At 48.0% G+C, this 22,923-nt stretch overlaps 7 protein-coding genes across 7 annotated transcripts; 4 read left to right on the top strand and 3 right to left on the bottom strand.

Moving 5' to 3' along the window:
* Positions 1-536: 536 nt before the first annotated feature.
* On the top strand, positions 537-2,390 carry N7537_000278 (WD40 repeat domain-containing protein; the record flags this gene model as incomplete). The annotated part of the gene is made up of 1 exon (XM_056891336.1): positions 537-2,390. The coding sequence occupies one exon, from the start codon at positions 537-539 to the stop codon at positions 2,388-2,390; it is 1,854 nt and encodes a 617-aa protein (XP_056756331.1).
* A 685-nt stretch (positions 2,391-3,075) lies between these two features.
* On the top strand, positions 3,076-4,662 carry N7537_000277 (transcription initiation factor IIA large subunit; the record flags this gene model as incomplete). The annotated part of the gene is made up of 4 exons (XM_056891335.1): positions 3,076-3,093; positions 3,246-3,347; positions 3,594-4,546; positions 4,595-4,662. 4 exons carry the CDS (start codon positions 3,076-3,078, stop codon positions 4,632-4,634), a joined length of 1,113 nt encoding a protein of 370 aa, XP_056756330.1. The 3' UTR covers positions 4,635-4,662.
* A 1,529-nt stretch (positions 4,663-6,191) lies between these two features.
* N7537_000276 (zinc-coordinating transcription factor SFP1) lies at positions 6,192-8,086 on the bottom strand (the record flags this gene model as incomplete). Its single annotated transcript, XM_056891334.1, has 3 exons — positions 6,192-6,503; positions 6,583-7,642; positions 7,743-8,086. The coding sequence occupies 3 exons, from the start codon at positions 8,084-8,086 to the stop codon at positions 6,192-6,194; spliced, it is 1,716 nt and encodes a 571-aa protein (XP_056756329.1).
* Positions 8,087-14,283: 6,197 nt separating this feature from the next.
* Positions 14,284-14,586, bottom strand: N7537_000275 (uncharacterized protein; the record flags this gene model as incomplete). The annotated part of the gene is made up of 1 exon (XM_056891333.1): positions 14,284-14,586. The coding sequence occupies one exon, from the start codon at positions 14,584-14,586 to the stop codon at positions 14,284-14,286; it is 303 nt and encodes a 100-aa protein (XP_056756328.1).
* A 2,908-nt stretch (positions 14,587-17,494) lies between these two features.
* On the top strand, positions 17,495-17,831 carry N7537_000274 (uncharacterized protein; the record flags this gene model as incomplete). Its single annotated transcript, XM_056891332.1, has 2 exons — positions 17,495-17,642; positions 17,692-17,831. The coding sequence occupies 2 exons, from the start codon at positions 17,495-17,497 to the stop codon at positions 17,829-17,831; spliced, it is 288 nt and encodes a 95-aa protein (XP_056756327.1).
* A 2,377-nt stretch (positions 17,832-20,208) lies between these two features.
* On the top strand, positions 20,209-21,525 carry mdm12 (ERMES complex subunit MDM12; the record flags this gene model as incomplete). Its single annotated transcript, XM_056891331.1, has 1 exon — positions 20,209-21,525. The coding sequence occupies one exon, from the start codon at positions 20,209-20,211 to the stop codon at positions 21,523-21,525; it is 1,317 nt and encodes a 438-aa protein (XP_056756326.1).
* Positions 21,526-22,003: 478 nt separating this feature from the next.
* N7537_000272 (putative BAP31 domain protein) lies at positions 22,004-22,918 on the bottom strand (the record flags this gene model as incomplete). The annotated part of the gene is made up of 4 exons (XM_056891330.1): positions 22,004-22,394; positions 22,451-22,554; positions 22,615-22,749; positions 22,898-22,918. 4 exons carry the CDS (start codon positions 22,916-22,918, stop codon positions 22,004-22,006), a joined length of 651 nt encoding a protein of 216 aa, XP_056756325.1.
* Positions 22,919-22,923: the final 5 nt, after the last annotated feature.

Raw genomic sequence — 22,923 nt, 5'->3', positions numbered from 1 at the left:
AATCGTGGTGGGTCTCGGTGGAACTGAGAGGAACGTGGTGGGGGTTGCAAGAGAGGAGATGGAGGCGCCATCCCAGTGGCAAAAAAAGGGGACCTTGAATTGTATCCGCAACTGGCACAATCGGTCATGACATTTTCTCCTCTAGGGCCCATGGAAGATATGTTCTCTCGCCTTCTTTGTGGATGCCTCAGTGAATCAGGCAATTGTCATTAAATAAATGCCAAGACAATTGTCACTAAAGAAGACAAGCGCGTTATATAAACGCTAGTCCAAATATGGATTAATGCGCTATGTAGCTCAGGTAACCGTTGCTATGGGGAGAGCCTCATACTTTTCAGCAACGAGTATAGTACCTACCTTCTATTTATTCGCTTTTCTCCTGAACTCCCTTTCCTTTTCTTTATATCTCAATCTCACTATCCTCAATTGTCTGCATACTTCTCTGTTGGTTGATCTCACATTAACCTTTGCATCGATTCGTATTGCATCTTCTATTGGGGTTGGTCCCATTACATCTACTCTGATCATATATTACTATGGCTTCTGTTACTGCATCAACTCCGGTGAAGAGTCACCATGGGCTCTTCTCCTCCAAGACTGCTGGGGGCCGTATGCCTCTAAGCCCTTCGCCAAACCCCCGCGCAAGCGGCCACTCGTCACCCTTCACCCCTCCTCGCCAGTCTGATGCTGGCCGCAATCAAGCCAAGTCAGTATACGGTGGAAACCTCTCCGCCCACTTCGCCAAGTCCATCTCGAAAGCAACCCGCACATCCCACCGTGACTCTCCCAAGACAAACAAGTCGAACATTGCCAGCACCCGCACCCGCAAGTCACCCAAGCACTTGGAGCTCGGTGTCTCGGACTGGACTTTGACTGGTACAAGTGCCACAACAGCCAACACTCCTTCCAAGGAGCACATCCGCCGGGAGATTCCTACCCGCGCTCGTGCTAGCAAGACAACTGTGCGCATTCCTCATAACGCCGGTGACCGTTTTATTCCCAACCGGAGCGCAAGTGAGGGTCTAGCTACTAGCGGGGCGGCAAAGCCAGAAGAGAAACAGCGCCCTAAGAGTGGTGGTACCGACGGATCGTCAGTCCTCGCCTCGGCGGCCAGTGCTTTTGACATTGGTGCACGTGGATCAGATGATGAGCTTACTGCTGCTTTGGAGAACCTGGGTCTGGATGACAATGAGCCTCCTACCTATACTCGCCCAGCTCCTGATGCCGTGGCCTACAAATCATCTCTGGCTGAAGCTTGTGGGGTAAACATGAACACTCGCATCCTCGCCTTTAAGCCTCCCCCTCCCGAGTCATCGAAGCCTATTGATCTTCGTGCTCAATATAATCGCCCCCTTCGCCCTGCAAAATCCACAGCTGCCCAGTTCCGTCGCCGAGTTCAAACCGCACCCGAGCGGGTCCTGGATGCTCCGGGTCTTTTGGATGATTACTATCTTAATTTGCTCGACTGGAGCTCTGGTAACCAGGTTGCCATCGGTCTCGAGCGAAACGTATACGTTTGGTCTGCTGAGTCTGGCTCGGTCAACTGTCTTTTGGAGACCTCGCCCGACACATACGTGAGCAGTGTGAAGTGGAGTGGCGATGGTGCCTACGTTGGTGTTGGCTTGGGGACCGGTGAGGTCCAGATCTGGGATGTTGAGGAAGGTTCCAAGCTTCGCAGCATGTACGGCCACGACTCCCGCGTAGGTGTTATGGGCTGGAATAAACACACTCTATCCACTGGGGCCCGGAGTGGGCTTGTCTTCAACCACGATGTTCGCATCGCAGAGCACAAGATCGCTGAGCTGGTCTCCCACACTTCTGAGGTTTGCGGCCTAGAATGGCGCGCTGACGGCGCTCAGCTCGCCACTGGTGGAAACGATAACCTCGTCAACATCTGGGATGCTCGCTCTCTGAGTGCCCCCAAGTTCACCAAAACCAATCACCGCGCCGCCGTCAAGGCTCTGAGCTGGTGCCCTTGGCAATCCAACCTCCTTGCCACTGGCGGTGGTTCCTACGACCGTCACATTCACTTCTGGAACACTACCACCGGTGCTCGCACCAACAGCATTGACACTGGCTCCCAAGTCACTTCCCTGCGTTGGAGCAACCACTACCGCGAGATCGTCAGCTCCAGCGGCTTCCCCGACAACTCTCTGAGTATCTGGAGTTACCCGACTCTGGTTCGCAACGTGGAGATCCCTGCTCACGAGACCCGCGTCCTCCACAGTGCTATCAGCCCTGATGGACAGATGCTGGCCACCACTGCTGCGGATGAGAGCTTGAAGTTCTGGAAGATCTTTGAGCGCAAGGCTGGTAGCAGTGCTTCCTCCGCTCGTGAGGGTGGTGTCGGCAGCAAGGCTCAGATGACCAAGTCTATGACCATCCGCTAGACGCCTCCAACCTTTCCTTTTTTTCCCCTTGTTTTTTTCGTTGGATACCCTGGTTCATGGTGATATTGAAAGCATTGATGGGCTGGGACATTAATTTCGGTGTAATGGTTCTTTTTGATGATGATTTCGGTGTTCTGATGGTGTTCTTTGTATCTACTTTCCCGTAAGCAGGCTGTACAAATTGTCCAAATGCCATTCTTACGGTTGCTTTAATTCATTTTGCTTATCCATCTTCTCCTTTATTTGTATCTTGTCTCTGCTTCCTCGATTTACTTCGTTCATTTCTACTTGAAAAAGTGCCCATGTGGGTTGGCTGTCGATGACTAAGCCTCCAGGATACAGTGGGATTTCGACCGCAGAGCCGTGACTTTCACCTTCGCCAACCCATCGCGAAACTCACCGTCTCGTTTTCCTCTGACATTTGCACTTGCGTCACTTGTCTTTTACGGCCTCTATTATTCTTTCTACCTGTGTGGATACATAGTATTCACAAATTGCTTGATATTGCGTCATTCGTGCGCGCGATCAACCAGCACCCCGGCAACTTGATAGTTGCGACGGAGCACTTTACGTCCTAGCGAAGCTATCCTTACCCAGTACATTTCACCAGTCACCCCATTGCTTGCTCTTTGCCCCCTTCGCATAACCATCCATCAGCTCATCAAGTGGTTCTTGCTCGGCAATCATGTCCAACCAGCAAGTGGTAAGTCCCAGCTTCTTCTCCGACAATCACCCTGTTCATCCCCAGTCGTCGCTCGCATAGACTGTTTACTCTTCACTTATAACTGTGTTCTCCTGGTTCCTATTGGAGGTTCCTTTGATCTGAGATGAGAGCTGACACTTATGGCTTCATAGGGTGCGGTTTTCGAGAAGGTCATCCAGGAGGTCTGTGATGCTTCCCAGGTCGACTTCGAGGAAAGCGGTGTCGACCAGCAGACTCTGCATGATCTGCGTGAGGTTAGTACCATATTTCCCTATTCTATACCGTCTGTCTTGTGTTGTCAAAGTCTGGTGTGGATGATTCCCCCAAAAGCGGGGATGGTCGAGGTGGTGCGGGAGGCGGTGCTTACGGGGGAACACCGGCTTATGAGTCTTCCTTTATATGTGCCGCTCTTACCCGCTTAGGCGCTTTTAGACCGCCAAGATTCTGTCTCATCATGCTTGATTATATCATACAGCCTGGATATACTAATTATTATACAGACATGGCAACATAAGCTTTCGTCAGTGAACGTCGCTCATTTCCCCTGGGATCCTGCTCCTCAGCCTCCTCAGCAGCACTCAGTTCCCCTCCCCGCGGCTACTGTCCCCTCCAACGCTCCCCGACAACAGCCTCCCCAGCAGCAATATGTTCCCCCGCCCGTTTCAATTCCCCCAACTGCGACCTCGCACACCATACCCATGGGCGGGCCTCGCATCAAGACCGAGCCAGGAACCAATGGCCAAACCGGAATGCCGCACATGACCACACCCATGCCCCCGCATGGTCTCAACCCTCAGTCGGCTCGCGACCGTGCTGCAAATGCGCTTCACCAGAAATACGGCGCTGCAGCCGCAAACTCCGTCCACCAAATGCAAGCCCAAGCCCAAGCTGGACAAGGATATCAGATGCACCCTAATGCCCACGGGCAAATGCCACCAATCAAACAGGAACAGAACTACCCGCACATGGGTCCTGGACAGACCGATGGTGGAGGTGATCCGATGACTGACTGGAAGGCAGAGGTAGCACGCCGCAGGGCAGCTGCCGAGAATGGAGAAGGTGACCGACTTCTGCGCGAGCATCTCAAGCAGCGCATGTCTCAGTATGAGGGCGGAGGTCTCCTTCGTCCCTTGGAAGAGCATGAGTCCTCTGCCAAGGTCGCTCGCCGTGTGGCTCTTACCACGCCCCTCAACCAAAACGCTACCACCGAGTCAACTTCATCTACCCCTCGCGTCACTGGCCAGTTTGATGGCGCAGAAGAAGATGTCAAGGAGGAAGACGAAGACGCCATCAACTCGGACCTGGATGATCCAGATGACCTCGTTGCCGATGACCACGACGCAGATGAATCGGAGGGCCAGGTTATGCTTTGCACATACGACAAGGTCCAGCGCGTGAAGAACAAGTGGAAGTGCACCTTGAAGGATGGCATCCTGACCACTGGTGGCAAAGAGTAAGTCAATCATAGTCTGCCATGTCATGCATATACTGACCTTATTAGATACGTCTTCCACAAGGGTCAAGGTGAATTCGAATGGTAGTCAAAACGACACCATCACTTCATGTTCTTTCAACCCATCTTCTGATTTCCATTGACGACATATCTTTTTCCTCGTTCTGTAACAATTTTCTGCTCATCATGTGCTCTATCTCATGGCACAAACGAAAACCAATCCCTACGTCTTTTCATTCACGCCCTCGAAACGGTTTGTGCAAGCGAAATATTTCTCATGATTCTCACTACCCAAATATCGACATGGTCAGCAACCGGGTCTTTGCTTCGCTTTTTCTTTGATTTTGAGCTTCTAATGGCTCACGGCGCTTACAAGTGAGGATGGGTTCTGCTTCTGCTTTTTTTTTTACATGCTTCTCTTTGCTCATGCCATGCCTTCAAGGCTGGTTTTGTACTAGCTTGGAAGATCGATTTTAGTAGTTTCAAAATAAGCACAAATGAAACTATGATTCTGAACAACTTCCACTAGCCTGGGTATTGTCTCCAATCGTCAGCTTAGAAGTTTTTAGACAAAAGCGCTATTAATTGGATAGTAAGTGCTAAAAAGCCAATTAGTCTACTAGGTCTTAAGTCTAGAACCCGGGTCTACAGAAACAAACGTGACCGAAAATGAAGTCAAGAAAGTTGAATGAAAAGAAGATAAGTGACATTGGGCGAAAAGAGCCAAATCGTATCAAAAACAATTCATATCTACAATGATCCGACGCCGAGAAACCGCACTTTTAAAAGATTTCCTGATCCCAGATCCAATCCCCATCCCGTCCCTAGGCAGAAGAGACGCAGGGTAGAAAAAGCGAACACCGACTGAATGTGAAAGAGGGGGAGAAGAATAACCAATCCCAGAATCTCGTACCTCGCACATGATTCCAGTTAAAACCCAGCCAAATCCCATTTCGCCAAATTTTTGATGGTGTCCAGTTCCTGGTGTTTAAGGCGGCATTTTCAGATGAGCGCGTGAGCGACTGTCGTCGTTGGAAGAAGCACATGAGCGAAAACAGGAACGCAATGAACAGGAACGCGAACACGGAAACAAGGCACGAAGCCAGTCCATGCAAGAACGCAGCAAAAGCAAATGAATAGCAGTATGAGGAGGGAATTTGGGAGATATTCAATTTCCCTACTTCATCGCCCATGGAACACGCAAATGCCGTATGAAGAAGCAAAACAGGGTGAACAGAGAGTAAAAGCAGGCAAGTGCAAGCAATTTCTTCTAGACAGCTCTTTGCTAAGGGGGGAGGGGTCTTGATCGCTCAAGAATTGCTCTATTACCAGGCCAAGTAGATAGGATCTGGAAACGGCGAGGATATCAAGCGTGAGGGTAAAACAATCATGCCAGTAGGATCTACCAGACAGCAGAACGAAAAAGCAAAGGGGCATCACAAATCCCAGTCAATAAATAAGACAGAGGGAACAACTTTCGAAGGGAGAAAAAAGAAAAGCAATAACTCCAAAGTCACCGGACCCAATTCAAAATCATGACATCGTGTGTGTGCAGGAGTGCTCCCACCCCCAAAAGCCGTCGAAATCGTTCGCATCAATTAGCTGGGAATTATGTTTGGACATAATGACATCTTTGTTCACGGGTTCACATAAGGCCTTCTTCGCCAATGCCAGGGAGGCCAGCTCCAGCAACGTTGATGTTCTGCCCTTGCATGACTCCACCGCCGAGGGCGAGGTTACGACCTCCAAGCTGGAAATCCGGGTTGCAGGGTGGTGAGTGCGATTTATGGTACTTGAGTCCGTTCAGATTCTTGTAGCGCTTGCCGCACACCTCGCAGCGGTAGGGTTTTTCCTTCTCCATGCCAAGCGTGCCGGGGTATGGTGCTGATGTCTCTGGGTTGACGATCGAGAATGTACCATCGGCGTTGTCATGAAGTTGTTGGTTATTATGGCCATGCTGCAATGAAAGAAGCAGCGGTTAGAAAAAAAGATGAGACGATTTTGAGAAGTGGTGGGGGTAATCAGGTCAAACTTACAGCTTTGTGGTATTTGAGCCCATTCTGGTTCTTGTATGCCTTCTCACAGCCGATAACGGGGCATCGGAACGGCTTTGGTTCTTCGTTGGGAAGAATAACGGTGGTATCGGGTACCCCAGCGAGCAACTGTTGTTCGCGGATCCGTCGTGCAATATCGCTATTCGGGCCATATTGAGCTCCACTGAGCTTAAAGTGGGCATTGGGCGAACCCATGCCGCCACTGGGGCTGAACAGTCGCTTGGCTGGTTCATCGATGCAAAGATCGACCATGTCATTATTGTTCCCATTGAAGCGGCCAAACTGATTCTGGTTTTGGCCCATGGTGTTATTTTGCATACTGAGATCACCGAATCCACCCATCATGCTTTCGTCAATTTCGGCCGGTGTCCCTGGTCCGGATGAATCGGGCGTATTTCGGAATTGCGAATTTTGAAGCGGGTTGGCCATCAAGGTTGGGGTGTTGACAGAAGAAACAGTCGGGTTGTTCTGCAGTGAAAGCGGTCGTCCAGATCCGATCGGTGTACCAGGTTGCGAAGGTGTGCTAAACCCTTGATGGCTTGGAAGCATACCCAGATTTAACTGCTGCTGGTTGGAGTTGCCATAACCGCCCTGTCCACCCTCATGCAGCTGAGAAGAGAACATCTGCGAGGCTGAGCCATCTCCGTCTCCCAGGGCATCGTCCAACTCCATGTCATCGATTGTGTCTAGATCTGCGTGCTGCAATGGTGAAGGATTCTGGCCCAACTTGCGCTGCATGTCCAGGGTCCGGTCGGGCTGCAGGCCACGTCCTTGGCTGCCATGTTGTTGGTTCTGTTGCTGTGCGATTGCGGCAGCCGCCAAGGCAGCTCGATTCTCACCCTGGCTTGGGCGGTGGCCTTGATTGGGCGACTTGGTGGCATGAGCTTCTTCGTAGTGTTGTAATAGGTCATGGAGCGTCGGTAACGTCACACCGCAGCACGAAAAGTCTCGCATGAAATTCGCTTCCAGCTTCGGGAGATACGATGAGGAATGGAAAGATGGCGACTGGAAGGTAAATGGTGACGTGCCAGTCATTATGATACTGCGGAAATTTTCCTTGGTCAGCTCTTACTGCAGTGCGACAATAGCAACACAGGGTGGGCAGTTCCCCCGTGGCTTCTAGGTCCGCAAAGGCCACTCACTCATCACGTATCCAACTCCCAACGGATACACCACCCCAGCTCATACCACCCACCAAGCTCCCTGCGAGCGACTCACGGCGACCTTTGTCGCGGGCAGATCCCGACATCGAGATAGGTTTCGTCCCGTTCCCCCATTGTGCTGTGGCGGCTCCGATCGAGTCCTTACGAGGTGGTGGTGCCTTGAACACGCCGAGTCCTCCCCCGGGAAGATGTGAAAAGCTGCCCGTACGATCGCCGTTGCCCGCTCTTTGCAGCGCCGAGGTCAGATTAGATGCCTGTTGACCCGGCGGCGACACCGAGGTCGTCTGCCGAGTGGAAATATCAATAGGTGTGGCACCAGTCATGGTGACGAACTGCTGCTGTTAAATTTTGGTGTTTAAAATGATGAGGATTCCAAGTCGAGGTTTGACGAATCGCTATCCTAGTTCCCTGTCCGGTCTTGCGCGATGTCACGCCAAACCCGAGGGGCTTATGGATGACAGGGTTTCTTCGAATCCCGCGTTGAAGCGCCAAGCTCAAACAGATAAAATCCGAGGAAAATAAGAATGCGACTTTGAGACAGTCGGTGCCCCTCGATGAGTGGACTTTTGAGTGGATGGCGGTTTTTGGGCGGGTTCACACGCAGGAGTCCACCCTCGGATGATGTCCCGCTTTGGCAGAAAGTTGTCGAGTCACTTGAAAGAGTGCAGCTCCCTTTTTTTGATTTTGTCAATCTGAAGACTGTGAGGAAAGGGCTCGGATCAGGAAGAATAATATTGCAATCGAAGAGTGATAAGTCAAAAAACAGCAGGGGCAAGGGCTCATGAAGACGGGGTATGAGATGGCAACGCTTCCGGTTTGGGACAAGCGTTGTTACGGTATTTACCCACGTGATCGTTTTCTTAGCGGATCTTGGCCCCGAGCTGATCCCGAGTAATTAATCCATGGATATTTCAATAGTATAGCACTATGTAACTTGAGGGGTTAATTTGTAGATCTTCGACTATCAGAGTCAAGTCATTGAGAAATAACAAGCAGAATTATCTGAAAGCGTATATAGCAGTATAGCAGTATAGTTAATAACCTCCTCTACACACCGCTTGCAGGATGCGAACGTCATGAGCGGTAATGTACCAAATTACCTGAAACGGCTAGTGTACTGTATCTTATGACTAATTTGGTTTAATTGGCCGGGGACTGCCTACCTGGGTAACTGACCTACATAACTAGCCCCGAGTCGATGATGGTGATATTTATTTTAGGTTACGGATCAACGGGGATAATATCTCCTGTTGTTCTGAACAAGTACTGACTGGATGCCTACTCCATCCGAGGTGGAATGATATTCATTTATTATTATGTCGACTTCCCGATCACCGCCGTATTTAAGTGGAGCAGCCAGCAACACTTTCTCCTACCAATCTTGAGCTTTTCTCTAAGTTCATTGTGAAGAAACATTCTCCACTTTCTACTCATCTTCGCTGGGAATCGTGGCCGTAAGTAGATCTGTAGATATACAGCGATAGTTAGATCGAGGCGCTGAACTCAGATACCTTGTAAGATCTGGGGTCATCTGCAAGGGGTAATCTCAGATAAGAGATCTGGGTGGCGGGTTTGCCCTCGCATTGAACACTTCGTCATTGCATAGCCTTTTAAAGAACATGTGTCAATGACCGGGCTGGTGTTGGTGCTATAATAACATAGTGCATATCTAGTCTGGTGGACATTCTAAGACCCCTATTTGTATGGAAGATCTCTTATATTGTCAAAAGAACCGTTGACCGGGAAATTGACTTCAAAACTATAACTTCCAACCTTGGAAATGAGTGGCGATTCTCAAGTTTCAGTCGGAGCATAACGGGGTCTTGGCTTTGGCGCTAGAAACGCGGCAGAAGCAGTTGGGCAGCCTTCCATCTACTAGCGCCCCTCTCCATTACACCGCCTTTGAGTTTCCTCAAGTTTGGGACATTTGTAAAGAGCATTTCGAAGAAATAGAACAACGCCTGTTATTAGTGTTACATATGGACTCTATGTTAAGTACCTCGGTAGCATAACAATATATAATAATATATTAGCGGAAAACCCGTGTAGTATTCCGGCCAAGATGAAACTTCCGAGGCTCGGAGTCCGACCGTTATGCCCGTTGGGTATAAAGAACATGTGTAACACTATAAGCTAGGCCGTTTCTCTTGGTTGAAACTACTATTTAGGGATGCTATATATGGCGTACAGTAATATGATATACAGTTTCCGTTCTATACGTTCGGGATTGCTTCAGGGTCTTTGAGATGCCATTAAAAAGCATTGCCACCCCGCGTAATAATCAACGTTGTCAGATCCCGAGGTCATACCATCATGTATCATCGTTTTCCGATGACTTCACAAGAGCCCCACCGGTTTATATTGTACTTGTTCACGATGTATTAAAATGAGCTATAAAGTAGTATATTTTCAAAGTAATTAAAAGTAAAATGTATTCTAGCACAACCTATTTCATAGCATATTTACCTAGCAAGGAGATTCTTCCCAGAGTATCTTTTCTCTTACGTTTTATATACGTGCTGTGTAGGCCGCGTTTTTTGCAATACTGAATACCGGTAGATGTTGCAATTTGTCGGCACCTAATTTCATATATTGTATGATGCATCCCGCAGTGGTATGATGCAAGTGTAACAACCTCGTCTCGATTTATTACCCATCGCGCAATCGAATGTGGATGGTGTCCCGGTGTTTTAGCATCAAGACTTATTCCCTGCATTCGGCTCTCATTCGATAACCCTGGGAATTATCATAGGCTGAAAACTGGCCCGTATCATGGATGATAATATCCCCGCACTACTTCATTAAGTCACGATTGCAGCGTCGCACGTTGTAGTTTGTAGATCTGCAGTCAGATTCAGCTCGATATGATAGATCTACCTAGTTCTCTTCCGATATCAACAACACCCTGCCTATTTAGACTGCGTCCACCAGAGATAACAGCCAAGAATAGCATCTTGCTTGCTGAGATGCATGATACGGCGAAAATGAGAGTAGATATTGAAATCAATGATGTACAATATTCAATATAATAGATGTTCTAAATCGCTTCATAACACCTAGGCCGATTAATCTATATATTGACATGAGTAAATTCTTGATGTTCTTGAATATTGCGAGATTAAATTAAGTCAAATATCAGTCTTCAAGGTAGAACCCTGGTTGCTAACAAATACTATTATTATTTAACCCACAAATGTTCCAACTAGTTAGATTAATAGTCATTGATAAGCATATAAGATATATTTCTCTGGGTTGCCACGTAGCTTTTGCTACTACACCATCATAGAGGAGTCCTCATCCTTTGAATTTAGTTATAAGAACCACGTAAAAATCAATAATATGCCCATTTCGATTCCCCCGTCTAATAGATCCACAATCTCCGTACGTCGTTAATTGCCTTAAGCTCAGACAAAATTGCAAATGCCGGCGGCCAAATCATCCAGAGAGCACATAGTTACTACTATCAAAACCGTAGGCCTTTCACGGGAGCTTGATCTATAAACAACGAATGTAAACTCTTATAAAGCGTATAGGAGTGCACTTGCTCTAAAAACCAACTAGTAATGAAGTTTCGTTCCAGATTTCATTTTCGGTAACGCCAAGGGAATCAAGTCTAATGGGCGCGTCATTCTTCCTGGACGTCTTGTTATGGAATATATTTAGACTCAGATACGATGATATCGTTTGATTTCTCAGTCCCGGGCCAGACACAATTTTTATTCAGTATAAACTGCTTGACATATCATTTTATAGTATCTCAGCTAGCAATTGGCTTCTAGTCACTTTTTTGCGAGTTACTATTACTCTATCCATTGATTTTCATTGAACTTGGCGTACAGACATAGTTTATAATCTGAAGACTTGAAGCAGGGCCATCTGATAGTATTGCTAATGCACGGGAGAATCATACCGATATTACTCCTCTTTGCTACAATATTGTAAGCGGGTGAGTATGTACAACGGGTACAATAGGGTTTTGGAATAGGGTTTTGGAACTATCACGATAGTGCGGTTTTTTGCCGGAAGATGAGCCGCCCTAGTATAAAATGACTTATTATATCTATTGATACAGTCTAATTTTTACAGGATTAATCCCACTGTTAGTTGAATGTAATACTCGTAGATGGAAGCACGTTAGGGTACTATAGATGGAAGGTATCCCCAAACATCGTTTCTATGATCCGTTCTTAGGCACATTTCCAATTCATCTTTTGCGGTGTCTTTTCTGATGTCCTCTTTCATATTCTAACTAGTTGGCAGGGCGCAAATAACAGACACAAAGCAGGAGCGGAGATTGTGGATTTACAAAGTAGTCCTCCTTTAAAAGAACTAGGAAATGAATGCCAAATCCTATTTCTCTATCCCTTCTGTCGAGTGGTAACTCTTATATCTCCACGAGGCGGTGGAAGCTGTGTTGATGTTACCAGGGTGCTGTTTCTAGAGTATCTAGAAAACGGAAGTCTTGTGGTTCATAATGTGATGGACAAGGATGCTTTGAGACAAGTCCTTTATTTGCGCCGAATGTTGGGCCTGGTAACAAGATATGTATATATTGTATCTCTTGCGGCAAATTTCATTTCTTATAAATAGGATCTAGCTGAGGTTTATTGTGAGGAATCGACCTTCATGTGTGTATGGCCTGGATCATGTCCCCTTTTCCGTTCATGGGGTGTGGCTTATTCGCGGAGATATTATTCAAAGGAATATGTAGTGGGATGACAAGTGGAAGCCTTATCTTTATTCATGTTGGAATATGCCTCATTCGAGGGTTGAGTATTTTGGGTGGAGATCAAATTCAACTGATTAAAATGAGATCAAGGGTCAAATCATAATCAGATATGGTACCCTGAACGACCGAGCTATGTACGTAGGTGCTTGATGGGAAAGGGCCTGCGAGGAGGATATGGGTACCACGGAGTGGGACATGTCAGACTGGCTTGCGCCAATGCTCTGCTCGAATTGAGTTAGAGTCATAGTGTTATTGACTCTAGATTGCAGTAAGTAAAGAAAATTGGTAAGTTGCTCTTAATTTTAGAAGTGTAAGGTTGGTAAGCAGATTAAAAAACACACACACACACAATGTCCTCGGGCTATATCTTGAAACACCCCAGACGGAGAAACACAATTCTTACCCCTTTCCCTAGAATCAGCGGTCTGAAACTATATATAACATGTACGGGTAGTATCTTGACGATTGAAGTAAGACAGCTCTTAAGCAAATTCAAATAAAGTACATACGTGCAGTCCCTACGAGGCTTACGGACAAAGCATATTAGGAAAAAAATATTTACTATAAGCGAACCACCTGGGCACTTGGTAAGACAGATCTAGATCTACCTATTACCCACAGAACCAGTGATATTAGCAATCGACCGGTGAGAACCTTAGTGTTAGCCCAAGCCCTAAGTACCTAGACAGGTACCTAGTTCTAGGCAGTTCGGAATCCGAAAACCGACTCGGCTAATTCTCCTTTCTACAGAGTCCATTTTGCACAACACTGTCATGTGGTTGCAATTAGTGGATCTCACTAGACACGGGGAGTTTAAAGTACTCCGTACATAGCCCGAAACTATCGACAAAATAAGCTAAATAAATAATGCACCATAGGCCCGGATTCTTCACCGAATAACGTGTGGGGAAGTAAATAATAAGCCGATGAGGGGTAAAAGGGGGAACGGAGAGACTGTCTCACCGGGGAAACATAAGGAGTAGAAAATCCAGCTGGCCATTGTGGGCCAAGAAATTATTTGCAATATGAACAAGCCAATCCAATCCATAAAGCAATCAACGTGCATAGAATTAAAAAGAAAACTAAACAATTATAGACTGATAAGCTGTTCCAGTAAGATTGGTAATAGGGAGGCTTGGCAGGATTCGCAAAATGCCCAAAAATAGGTGCTCCTTGGGTGTATACACATCCACGACGTACAATGGGCACTGCTGCCTTGGTCATGGAACACAGTCCACAATAACTGTCAATCCCTACCCTCCCGGCCAAGGCGGGAGTATCAGATTACACAAGGCTTGGCGGGAAATCATCATCTTGGCAGCACTTGGCAAACATTTAGGGGTCTCTCCCTCGCGTCCGGCGGGATGGGGATTCCTCTACAACCTTGTGTTTTGGTCAGGTGGGCTATGTAATGCATAATTTGGTGGCAAAAGTGGAGTGGGAAGGATTCATGCAGATGGTTTGAAGTGTTGCTTATTGATTGATAGCATAAGCGAAAGACGTACTAATGTACTCCATAGACAAATTTTGAATGAAAAACATATGGCAATTTGGGCGCGCCAAAAAAAAAAAAAAAAAAACACCCCTATTCATTTTCCTACCCTGTTCCCATGACAGGGTGCCCGAACTTCCTGATTGGAGTCGCTCAATTGACAAAGATTGCAAAAGAAAAAAAAGAAAGAAAATACAGTGTAAGCTCAATGATCAAATAGTTGCTGTGATGGTGGTATATCGTGAAATATGGATGAGAAAAGAAGACTGAAGTGACTAGGTGGGCCAGTGATAGAGCGCCTAGTCCTGCTTCTTGCCATGACCAAGGTAGAGGAAACCACTAGGAAGGATGGCAGTAAGGTCATTGAGGGAGACTGAAGAGTTGGTAGAAAGAGAGCTATTGGTGCGGGCACGGTTGGTAGGAGCCAACACAGGGCTTTCCTCAATTGAGCTGGCCTCAGTCTGGGACTGGTCTTCCCAGGCGCGAGGATCCGGGCTAGATTCGACGGGAGACAATACGAGGAACTTGTTGCCAGGGTGGTAGGGGCCAGACTCAGCGGCAGAGAGGACCAAGAAACGGTGGGTGGGGGTGTAAGTGTACATCCTGAGAAAACTTCTGAAGGCTTTGTGTGTGGAATAAATAACTCGGTTAAAGACGGGGTCTTTGGAGTATTGGAGAAAGTTGTAGATGGATTGTTTTGGTTGAAAGTGGGAAATATCAGGGACCTTCGACTCACTTATATAGTCCAGACCGAGATAAGCCAAGAGGGACCCTGGAGAATGAGGGGCATGCTGTATCAACGATAAGCCCGAATCACGCCGATCCAACGCATCCAGCACATCATATCTAGGCCGGGGTTACGGAGCAGTGGATGCATAGTCATGCAGTCAAGCCACTCCCCGCCATTATCGCCCATTAAACCCATAAAGGAGAGTCCCAAACATGCTGGAGAGCTTCAAATGTCTTGGCCGAAAAAAGGGGGATTAAAGCCAAGAGTTCACTATTGGCCGACTATCACCCTTTTCTTTTTCTGAATGCTTCGACTTCGCCTCTCTTGGTTCTGGCATGGTCGCACCAGAGTCTGGGCGGCTAACAGTCATTCCCAGCACCCATGGCAAATATGTTGACTTGGCAAATTAAGCCCTGTGTCATTGCGCAATATGTTTTGCCTAGAAAGACCCGTTGCCAACCGAAACTTAAGGACCTCGGAAGATCAACAGCCAGGGTGAGGGGCCAAGAGACGAAAACTCATGGCTTTCACAGGCTTCCCTATGCATCCACACATAGTTAACTATGTGTGTTAATGATGATTTCGGGTGGGAAAGCCTTACACATTCCGAGTTGTTTCGTTGTTAGTTCTCTTCGCCAATCATTCTAACTGCTGCGTGGGCGCTAGGACCACTGGGTATGCTGGGGTATTTTTGATCTTCCGGCCATTCTCTCGGGGGACCCGATGGCGCACTTCGCTACCCTTTGGGGAAAAGAAGACACGAAAGTGACATCATATTCCAATTTTCCCCAGGATCTGAGAATCTGAAAATCGAGATCTTGTTAACCGAAGCTGTCTAGACTCGGGTAATGGTCACTTCGGAACATCACTAAACATGTGAGAAACAGATTGTTTCAAACTGATCTGCTGGGTTATTTCGAAACAGGTGCCTTGGTAGGGGGCCATTAGAATTAAAATTGGAAGTAAAAGTTTTGTTTCCAAGGTTCCTTCAAGTTTATTTAACCTTCAAATTGAACCTTGGGACACCTATCACGTGGTATAACCCTCATGCAACAAAATCCAAACATCAATGTAAATAATTTTCGTTTATATTCTTTTTTTTTTTTTTTTTTTTTTTTTCATTGTCTACAATAATAAAAATACACAAACCAACAGCGGCAAAACGGACTGCTCAGCGACTGGTCTCGACCTGTCGATTGTGTCGCTGTGCCTTGCCTTGCCGCCCCTAGTTTGGCGCGTCTTTACTCGCTCGGAGTTAATATACCAGTGGGCCGGCGCCTCAGCAATGGGAGAGCCTCAGTCGAACCCATATGAACGCTATTGAGCCATGGCTGAGGAACTTGGTGCTTGTCACCAGTCATTAGCGCTCTAGAACCAATTGATAGGCTATCATTGATTTCTTTTTCCCCTGGGCCCTGCAGCACGATCGCGTTAGATCAGACAAAGAACGCCCTGGCTAATATCGCACTCGGCACTTGGCCAACACCGACCATACTATGCCACAGCACTTCTGAATTTTCTTGGCTTATTATCCTTTACTCGCTTAACTTCATACTTATTAAAAACAGCCTTGTCACCATGCAGTCTTTCGCATTTTAATCGCGCAGAACTTGCGGCTATCACCAACTGCGCCATAGAAATGAGCCTTATTCGCCTACATCCACAAGTCGAGGCGCATTACAATAGATTCAATGAAGTCATATCCTGCCATATTGAGACTGACTTGGGGTGGAGTCTTGTTTGGAGGACCACCTTTGAATTTCGGTTGGTTCCTGATGCTACTTTCTGCGGTCTGCGTATCTAGTCATGCGGCACCATATCATGAAAGTCTAGAGCCAAGACTGTCTGAGTCCCATGCGGGGACTCAAGGTTCTTGTCGGAACTACATTGAATACCCCAAGATACGGGATTCGAGAAGAGCCATCGCAATCGCACTGGCGTTATTCAGTTGGTCACACCTCCTGCGCCGTCTACAGTGATGCGCACACATCATGAGAAAGCTGTGGCAGGTGCCTTTCCCAGAGTATGAGCCATGCCTTTAGGGCTAGGTATCAGGATCATAGAGGTTTGTCAGATGGGGCAAACTATGTTCCTGATCCACGTTTCGGCCGCAGCATTGGCCCTATGGGGTGCCATTCACAGAAGGGTCAATGTTGGTGCTCAGAACATGAGCCCTAACACTGGCTGCAGCGCTTTTAGAGTGATGTCAAATGCTCCCTGCAACCTGCGGTATTTGGAATTTGCATCGGTAGTCATGCTTAGGGCTTCGGTGGCCTTGACCAACCCCCTGCTGCTGGCGAACCCCATATCAATAATCGTGACTCTTCCCGGAGGCACACCACACTCTAACAGTCCACCTACCATAAACTCTGCTTTCTGTTGGTAAAAGCATATGCACTGGATATGGCGCATGTGTATACCATTTTCGTGCCCTCCATCACCTTCTCTTTGACTGCGCAACAAGTGATCACCAAGTTACTGCCTGCATATGGCGCATCTGGATGGATGAGTTACAGCGCTTGTGGGGGACGGAAGGACCGAACCGTTTTTGCGACTGTCGATTGTGTGTTCATTTTTTTCTTCCATTGAGTTGCGCAGTCAATTCATTTCTTTTGATGTAATCATGGAATACTATAAAGCTGGGCATTGATCCCCTTCTTGCCTCTCATCACATCGATCAACATCCAGAGCTCAAGACTTCCTTTGAACTCACTGATCTTTAATTCACAATACCTGCTTCTACGTCCTCTGCAACTTGACCTCTTCACTCAATCGTCAATATGTGTTCCATCTACATCTTCGAATACGCCTGCGGTTGCAAGCACCAAGAAGAGGGCGTGGTCCCCTGTGCCAATCAAAACACTCCTGCCTGCAAAGGTGTTAAAGAGCAACCTCGTCAACGAGTTGGCGTCCGATGCGCTCGTCACGGTGGCTAAAGTGGCTTCTGATGTGAGTTATATCTTTTCATATTTTGAAGCGGATGGCGCTGCACAGGGTTTGGCTAACAAGATACTGCAGGCACTCGTTGACTCAGGACTCGAGGCCGTCCATCGCTATGCCCTACGCTGTCATCCAGTGGTTGGCTTCCCCGCCCTGTCTGTGTCTGCTTCAAGATAGAAGAAGATATCTCTGTATCACACCTGTTATTTGAGGGCAATCTAATTTGTTCCCTCGCATCGGTCATTCTGGAATCTGGGTGGAGGCTTTTCTATGTCTGGAATTTCGGGCTCTCGTTTTGAATATTTTGTGTTTTTTTCTGTCATTATTTGCCGGTGTTTCTCTATGTTGATCTGCTTATCTACGCGTGCTCGGATCTTCCTCTCCTTAGACCACCCAGTTTCGTGGACAAGTCGAGAAACCATAGAATTTGATTTTTAATACACACTCTATGATATCTTCTTGATTTTATAAATTTTTATATCTTTCTACACGACTGAGGCTTTATTTCAATAGCTGATGCATGCAGATTCCAGTACCAAACAACGATATCAAGCAAGAGGTAAATATATCCAGCTTTGTAGGTCTTCATGAGCTATGGTAGCAGTTCCATGACCCTCAATGATCTACTAGCCTGCACGGTCATTGATACTTCCACTGTTTCGTGATACTTACCAAGTAGTAGCTTAAGGCATGTGCTTCTGTCGGCGGATTTCGCGGATTCAAATATATAGGATAACAATACAGCAGACGGGATGCAGTCTCCTCGTGCCGTACCATATTCATGGTCGTCCAAGTTTAAATCTGATTGATCTACCCAGAAGATCTTCGGCATGCAGCATTTTCACAAACTCAACACGACCAATATGGCTCATCTCCGTTGTTGGTGGCAATAAAGTTTGTTGGATTATAAGACTAATACCAGATCCTGAATTAATCTTGCAAGGTGGCGGCAATAAGAAGTGTATGCAAGATGGGGGCCAAAAAATGGGTATGGCGCATGTCCATGCTTATCCATTTGTAGCAAAGTAGACGCAATTAAAGTTTCAAACACGAATTAAATTGCTCTGGACGTTGGGAATTGCTGAGACCCTCCCATCAGTGGGGTATGTCGGCCCTTTAAAGCACCGCTGGACCTTCTCCTAGCCTCCCAGAGTGAACACGTAAATGGCAAGGCTGTCATTGTGATCTAGCGAGGATGATGTGATTATGTGACATTGCTGTCGGTGAAAGTCGGACATATGGAAATTTACTATTGGCGAGAATGGGCTTTGGCCACGTTGCGTATACGCGAGTCATGCATCATGTGGTTTCGATTGGACACTAGATTGTAGGAACAAAGACCCTCGGGAACCAGTCACATCAGTGTTACAAGGGTAAAGGCGCGTGGAAATCGGTTCCATCCTTTGATTGTAGAACGCCATAACAAATCACGCCCAGCTTGCAAAAGCCAAAGATCGTGTTAGAGGACGCCGCTACGAAACTGGTGCGTGGTAGGCTTTCAGGGCGAAACCTAGTCAGTAAGTCGTAGCGCATGCCAATTAGACGCGGCTATGATCTCCAAGGTACATGGTAGGCTATATATAGGCTGCACAGATACTTCGTGGGTTGCATTAGTTCCGCATATAATTTATATCAGCTGATTTTAAGTGCCGAATCGAGTAATATCGATGACCCTGGGGTTTGTTGGTTTGTTAATAGGTAGTTGTCTCCAGGGTTGTCCAGCGTTGGCTAGGGTTGGCTACGGTTGGCAAGATACGCAAACAGGGGTTCGCCCCACGCGGCGCAGACCACGTCGAAGTTCTTTGCGTAGCCAATCGGGATTTTGTTGGCGCTGTATCTCGCTAAATCCAGCAGAACAAGTGGGGTGTGTAATTTGCCCCTCAGATTGCCTTGGAGGGTGACCAGGTGGGATGCCAGTCCGTGAAGTCCGGCTATGGGCTTGGGTGTCAATCCGTACGGAAGTAGCTGACTGAGAAATTCAGGCGAAGACCATTCTTGTGTTTCCAAATCCTCGATAAGGTTGCAATGTCTCAACCCAATCGTTGGACGTCCAGGGGTATATTGTCGAGGCACCCGGCCAAAACAGGATATAGCAGCACATCGGCGCCATCTCGGCCAATTGTTTTTACGCATGGATTTCGTAGCCCATTATTGTAACAACCTTTCTAGAAGGTTTTCTACACATCTTTTTTTTTAGTGTCTCTTTACTCCCATGGGATTTTACCAGGTTAGAATGCAACCTAGAGACAAATCAAATATTGTCCGCTGTGCCGCTGGTAGGCTGACCCGGAAATATGCCTTTGCCGGCAGCTGTGCTCTGACATGTCTACCTACATGGTCGTCAAAAATGGAACGGCTGCGGGACTCTGAAAAGGCTGGGGAGTTCTACCCCTAGCATTTCGTTGACCATTGTTCGTATTAGTCCGTAGTTATCGACGAATACGCCAACTGGTAGGAATGTCATCATGTATATCACGTGGTGATACCGTCACGGACTCCTCAACCTCCGATCTCTCCCAGATCAAACATTAAGAGCTATAACGTTGCATATGTGATGTCAATCGAAGTCGACTGGGCAGCTGCCACCTCCGGCCCGGACGGGGAAGCCCTGGCAGAGCGAATCCGGTCGTTCGTACACGACAAATTCCAAGAGATCACCTTGCCGCGCTTCATTCGCTCGGTCCAGGTCCACTCCTTCGATTTCGGGACCATCGCCCCAGATCTCGATATAAAAGACATCTGCGAACCGTTCGCAGATTTCTACGAGGAAGACGACGAGGATGCCGATACCTCCGTCGCCTCAGAGGAGCTCATGTCTGAGCTCCACGAATCTCCATACGAAGATGACATGACCTTCAATCCCACCGCGCATAGCCTTCATAATTTCAGTCACCATCCATACCCCGGCGAAGGCTTCCAGCCATCTGCGCTTCGATCCCCACTAGGCGACCACCTCAACCCGCATTTCATGCCCCGCGCCAGTACACCCGGAATCCCCGGCGGAACGTCGACATTGGGATACCACATGCGGTCTCTGGGCGGTCTATCAGGCACCCAGACACCCCTCGCCGCCGTAGCAGGTGGAACTTCATTTGCAAGCGGATGGTCGGACTCGGGTATGGGTGCCGGACCCAGGTCCCAAGCAGCGCGCCCTACTGGCGCACATCACTTCGCAGAGCCAGACCTAGATACCACCAACTCCGCGTCGCGGCCCTCAACCGCCAACACACCCCCCTCCCATCCTTCCCTTGGCCACACTGGCAGCAGTGGCTCAAATCCGCATACTAGCGACCCCACCGATGCACCACAACCCTCAATAGAGATATCAGACGATCCCGCGGCTGGGGATCAATCGTTCCCCATCCCGCCGCGCATGCGCGAACGCCGCCCAGAGGATTTCCAGGTACTGTGCCATGCAAAGTATGCTGGCGACGTACGCATGTCCCTGACGGCAGAGATCCTGCTTGACTACCCAATGCCCAGCTTCGTGGGCCTGCCGTTGAAGTTGAATGTCACGGGAATTACGTTTGACGGGGTTGCCGTCGTTGCGTATATTCGCAAGCGAGTGCATTTCTGTTTCCTTTCTGCGGAGGACGCAGATGCTCTGCTTGGATCGGAACAGTCTCAGGGTAGTCAAAACCCCAGTGATGATGGTCGGCCTTGGTCTGGGGGCGATCAGAAGGAGAAAGATCCAAAGCGACAGGGTGGGCTATTGCAGGAGATCAGGGTGGATAGCGAGATTGGTCGCAAGGAAGACGGGAAGCAGGTTTTAAAGAATGTTGGCAAGGTTGAGCGGTTCGTGCTAGCGCAGGTTCGAAGGATCTTTGAAGAGGAGCTCGTATATCCTAGCTTTTGGACATTCCTAGTTTGAACATTCGAATTGTGCTGTCCAGCCGTGATCAGCCGATTCACATATATTATGTACATTTACAAATAACTTATGATCTCTAGACATGGCGATTCCTGGCCTAGTCCTTAGCTCACAATAAAGCAACTGAAACGGTAAAGTTGAATTGAATATGACATGTGCTATAGAATCAGCACCATGGATCCCAACGAAAAACCCTAAAAGATATCTGCTAGTACATGGAAAGGAATGCAGCGAGAGTTTCAACAGCGATTCTCGCATTTCCCTCTACATGATAGTAGCCCATGCGTCGATAAAGAGTAGTTGTGCACATTACTTAATCCAGAATGTGTCGAGTTATTTTGTTGCCGAAAGGGTTCCAGCTCCCGTGACAGGGAACGAGGCCCTCCATCCAAAGCAAACGTGAAAACCGCGCGAGTGAAACTCCACCGAAGCTTGGGCTTTGACAGCCTGGGCGGAGGAATCGAACAATAAAACCATTTTACAGGTCTTTCTTGTCCTTCTTCTCGTTCTTGTCGCCCTTTTCGTTGGAAATCTGGTCACCCAGGCTGTGGTACTCGCGGGTCAGACCTTCGCATTGCTTCTTGAGAGTCTCGATATCCCGGTCCTTGGCATCAATGATCTCCTTAAGACGGCCGATCTCGCCTACTGAGCCAGCCTCTGTGATACGGGCAGAGTCCTTTCCACCAGCCTTCTTGTCACCCTCGAAGAGACGGACGCGGTCCTCGAGGCGGAGAGTCTCAAGAATCATGGTATAGGTGCGGTTGAGGATCAGGGAGAGGAACAGAGTGAATCCACAGAGATACATGTTGCGCTGCGAGTAGAACTTGCGGGCCTGGACCTCCATGCGATCGGTACCGAGGTGGGCGGCTCTGTTCATGATGATGGTTAGAGGCTTTGCTGGGATGTGTGATGATTGGCTACTTACCCCATGCCGGGGCCGTCCTTAGTGAAGGCGGACAGTTCCTGCTGCACACGGTATACACGGTTGACGGAGTCAATGAACAAAATGAGGATGAAGATGAATGTGATCTGGGGGCCAGGTTAGCTGTTTGACCGGAAATATCGGGTTTCATAATTGGAAATATGTACCTTCAATCCATATTGCAGCTTGGCAATAATCGGGCTCTCCGAGATGAAAGCAAACAGCTTGCGCTTGATGGTGTGGGGGAGAGGTATGACGAGGGCCAAGAATACAGCCATCTCGAACACCAGAAGGAGGAACACCTAGGTAAGAGCGTTTCGTTAGTCCATCAATAGGGGCAGAATCTGAAGACATGACGTTGGGCTGGGTGGACAGTTTCAGGCACTAGGCTGCAGCGATTCTTGAGCAGCACCACAAGAAGCAACTTAGAAAGGAACGTGTGGAGCTTACAAGGGAGTAATAGAGAGTCATATTGC

This window comes from Penicillium hordei (genome assembly GCF_028827395.1).
Source record: "Penicillium hordei strain IBT 12815 chromosome Unknown utg000001l_segment0_segment0, whole genome shotgun sequence".
In the NCBI taxonomy this organism is placed as follows: Eukaryota; Fungi; Ascomycota; class Eurotiomycetes; order Eurotiales; family Aspergillaceae; genus Penicillium; species Penicillium hordei.
Note: the sequence above shows the minus strand (reverse complement) of the source record. Positions and strands in the feature narration are given on the sequence as shown.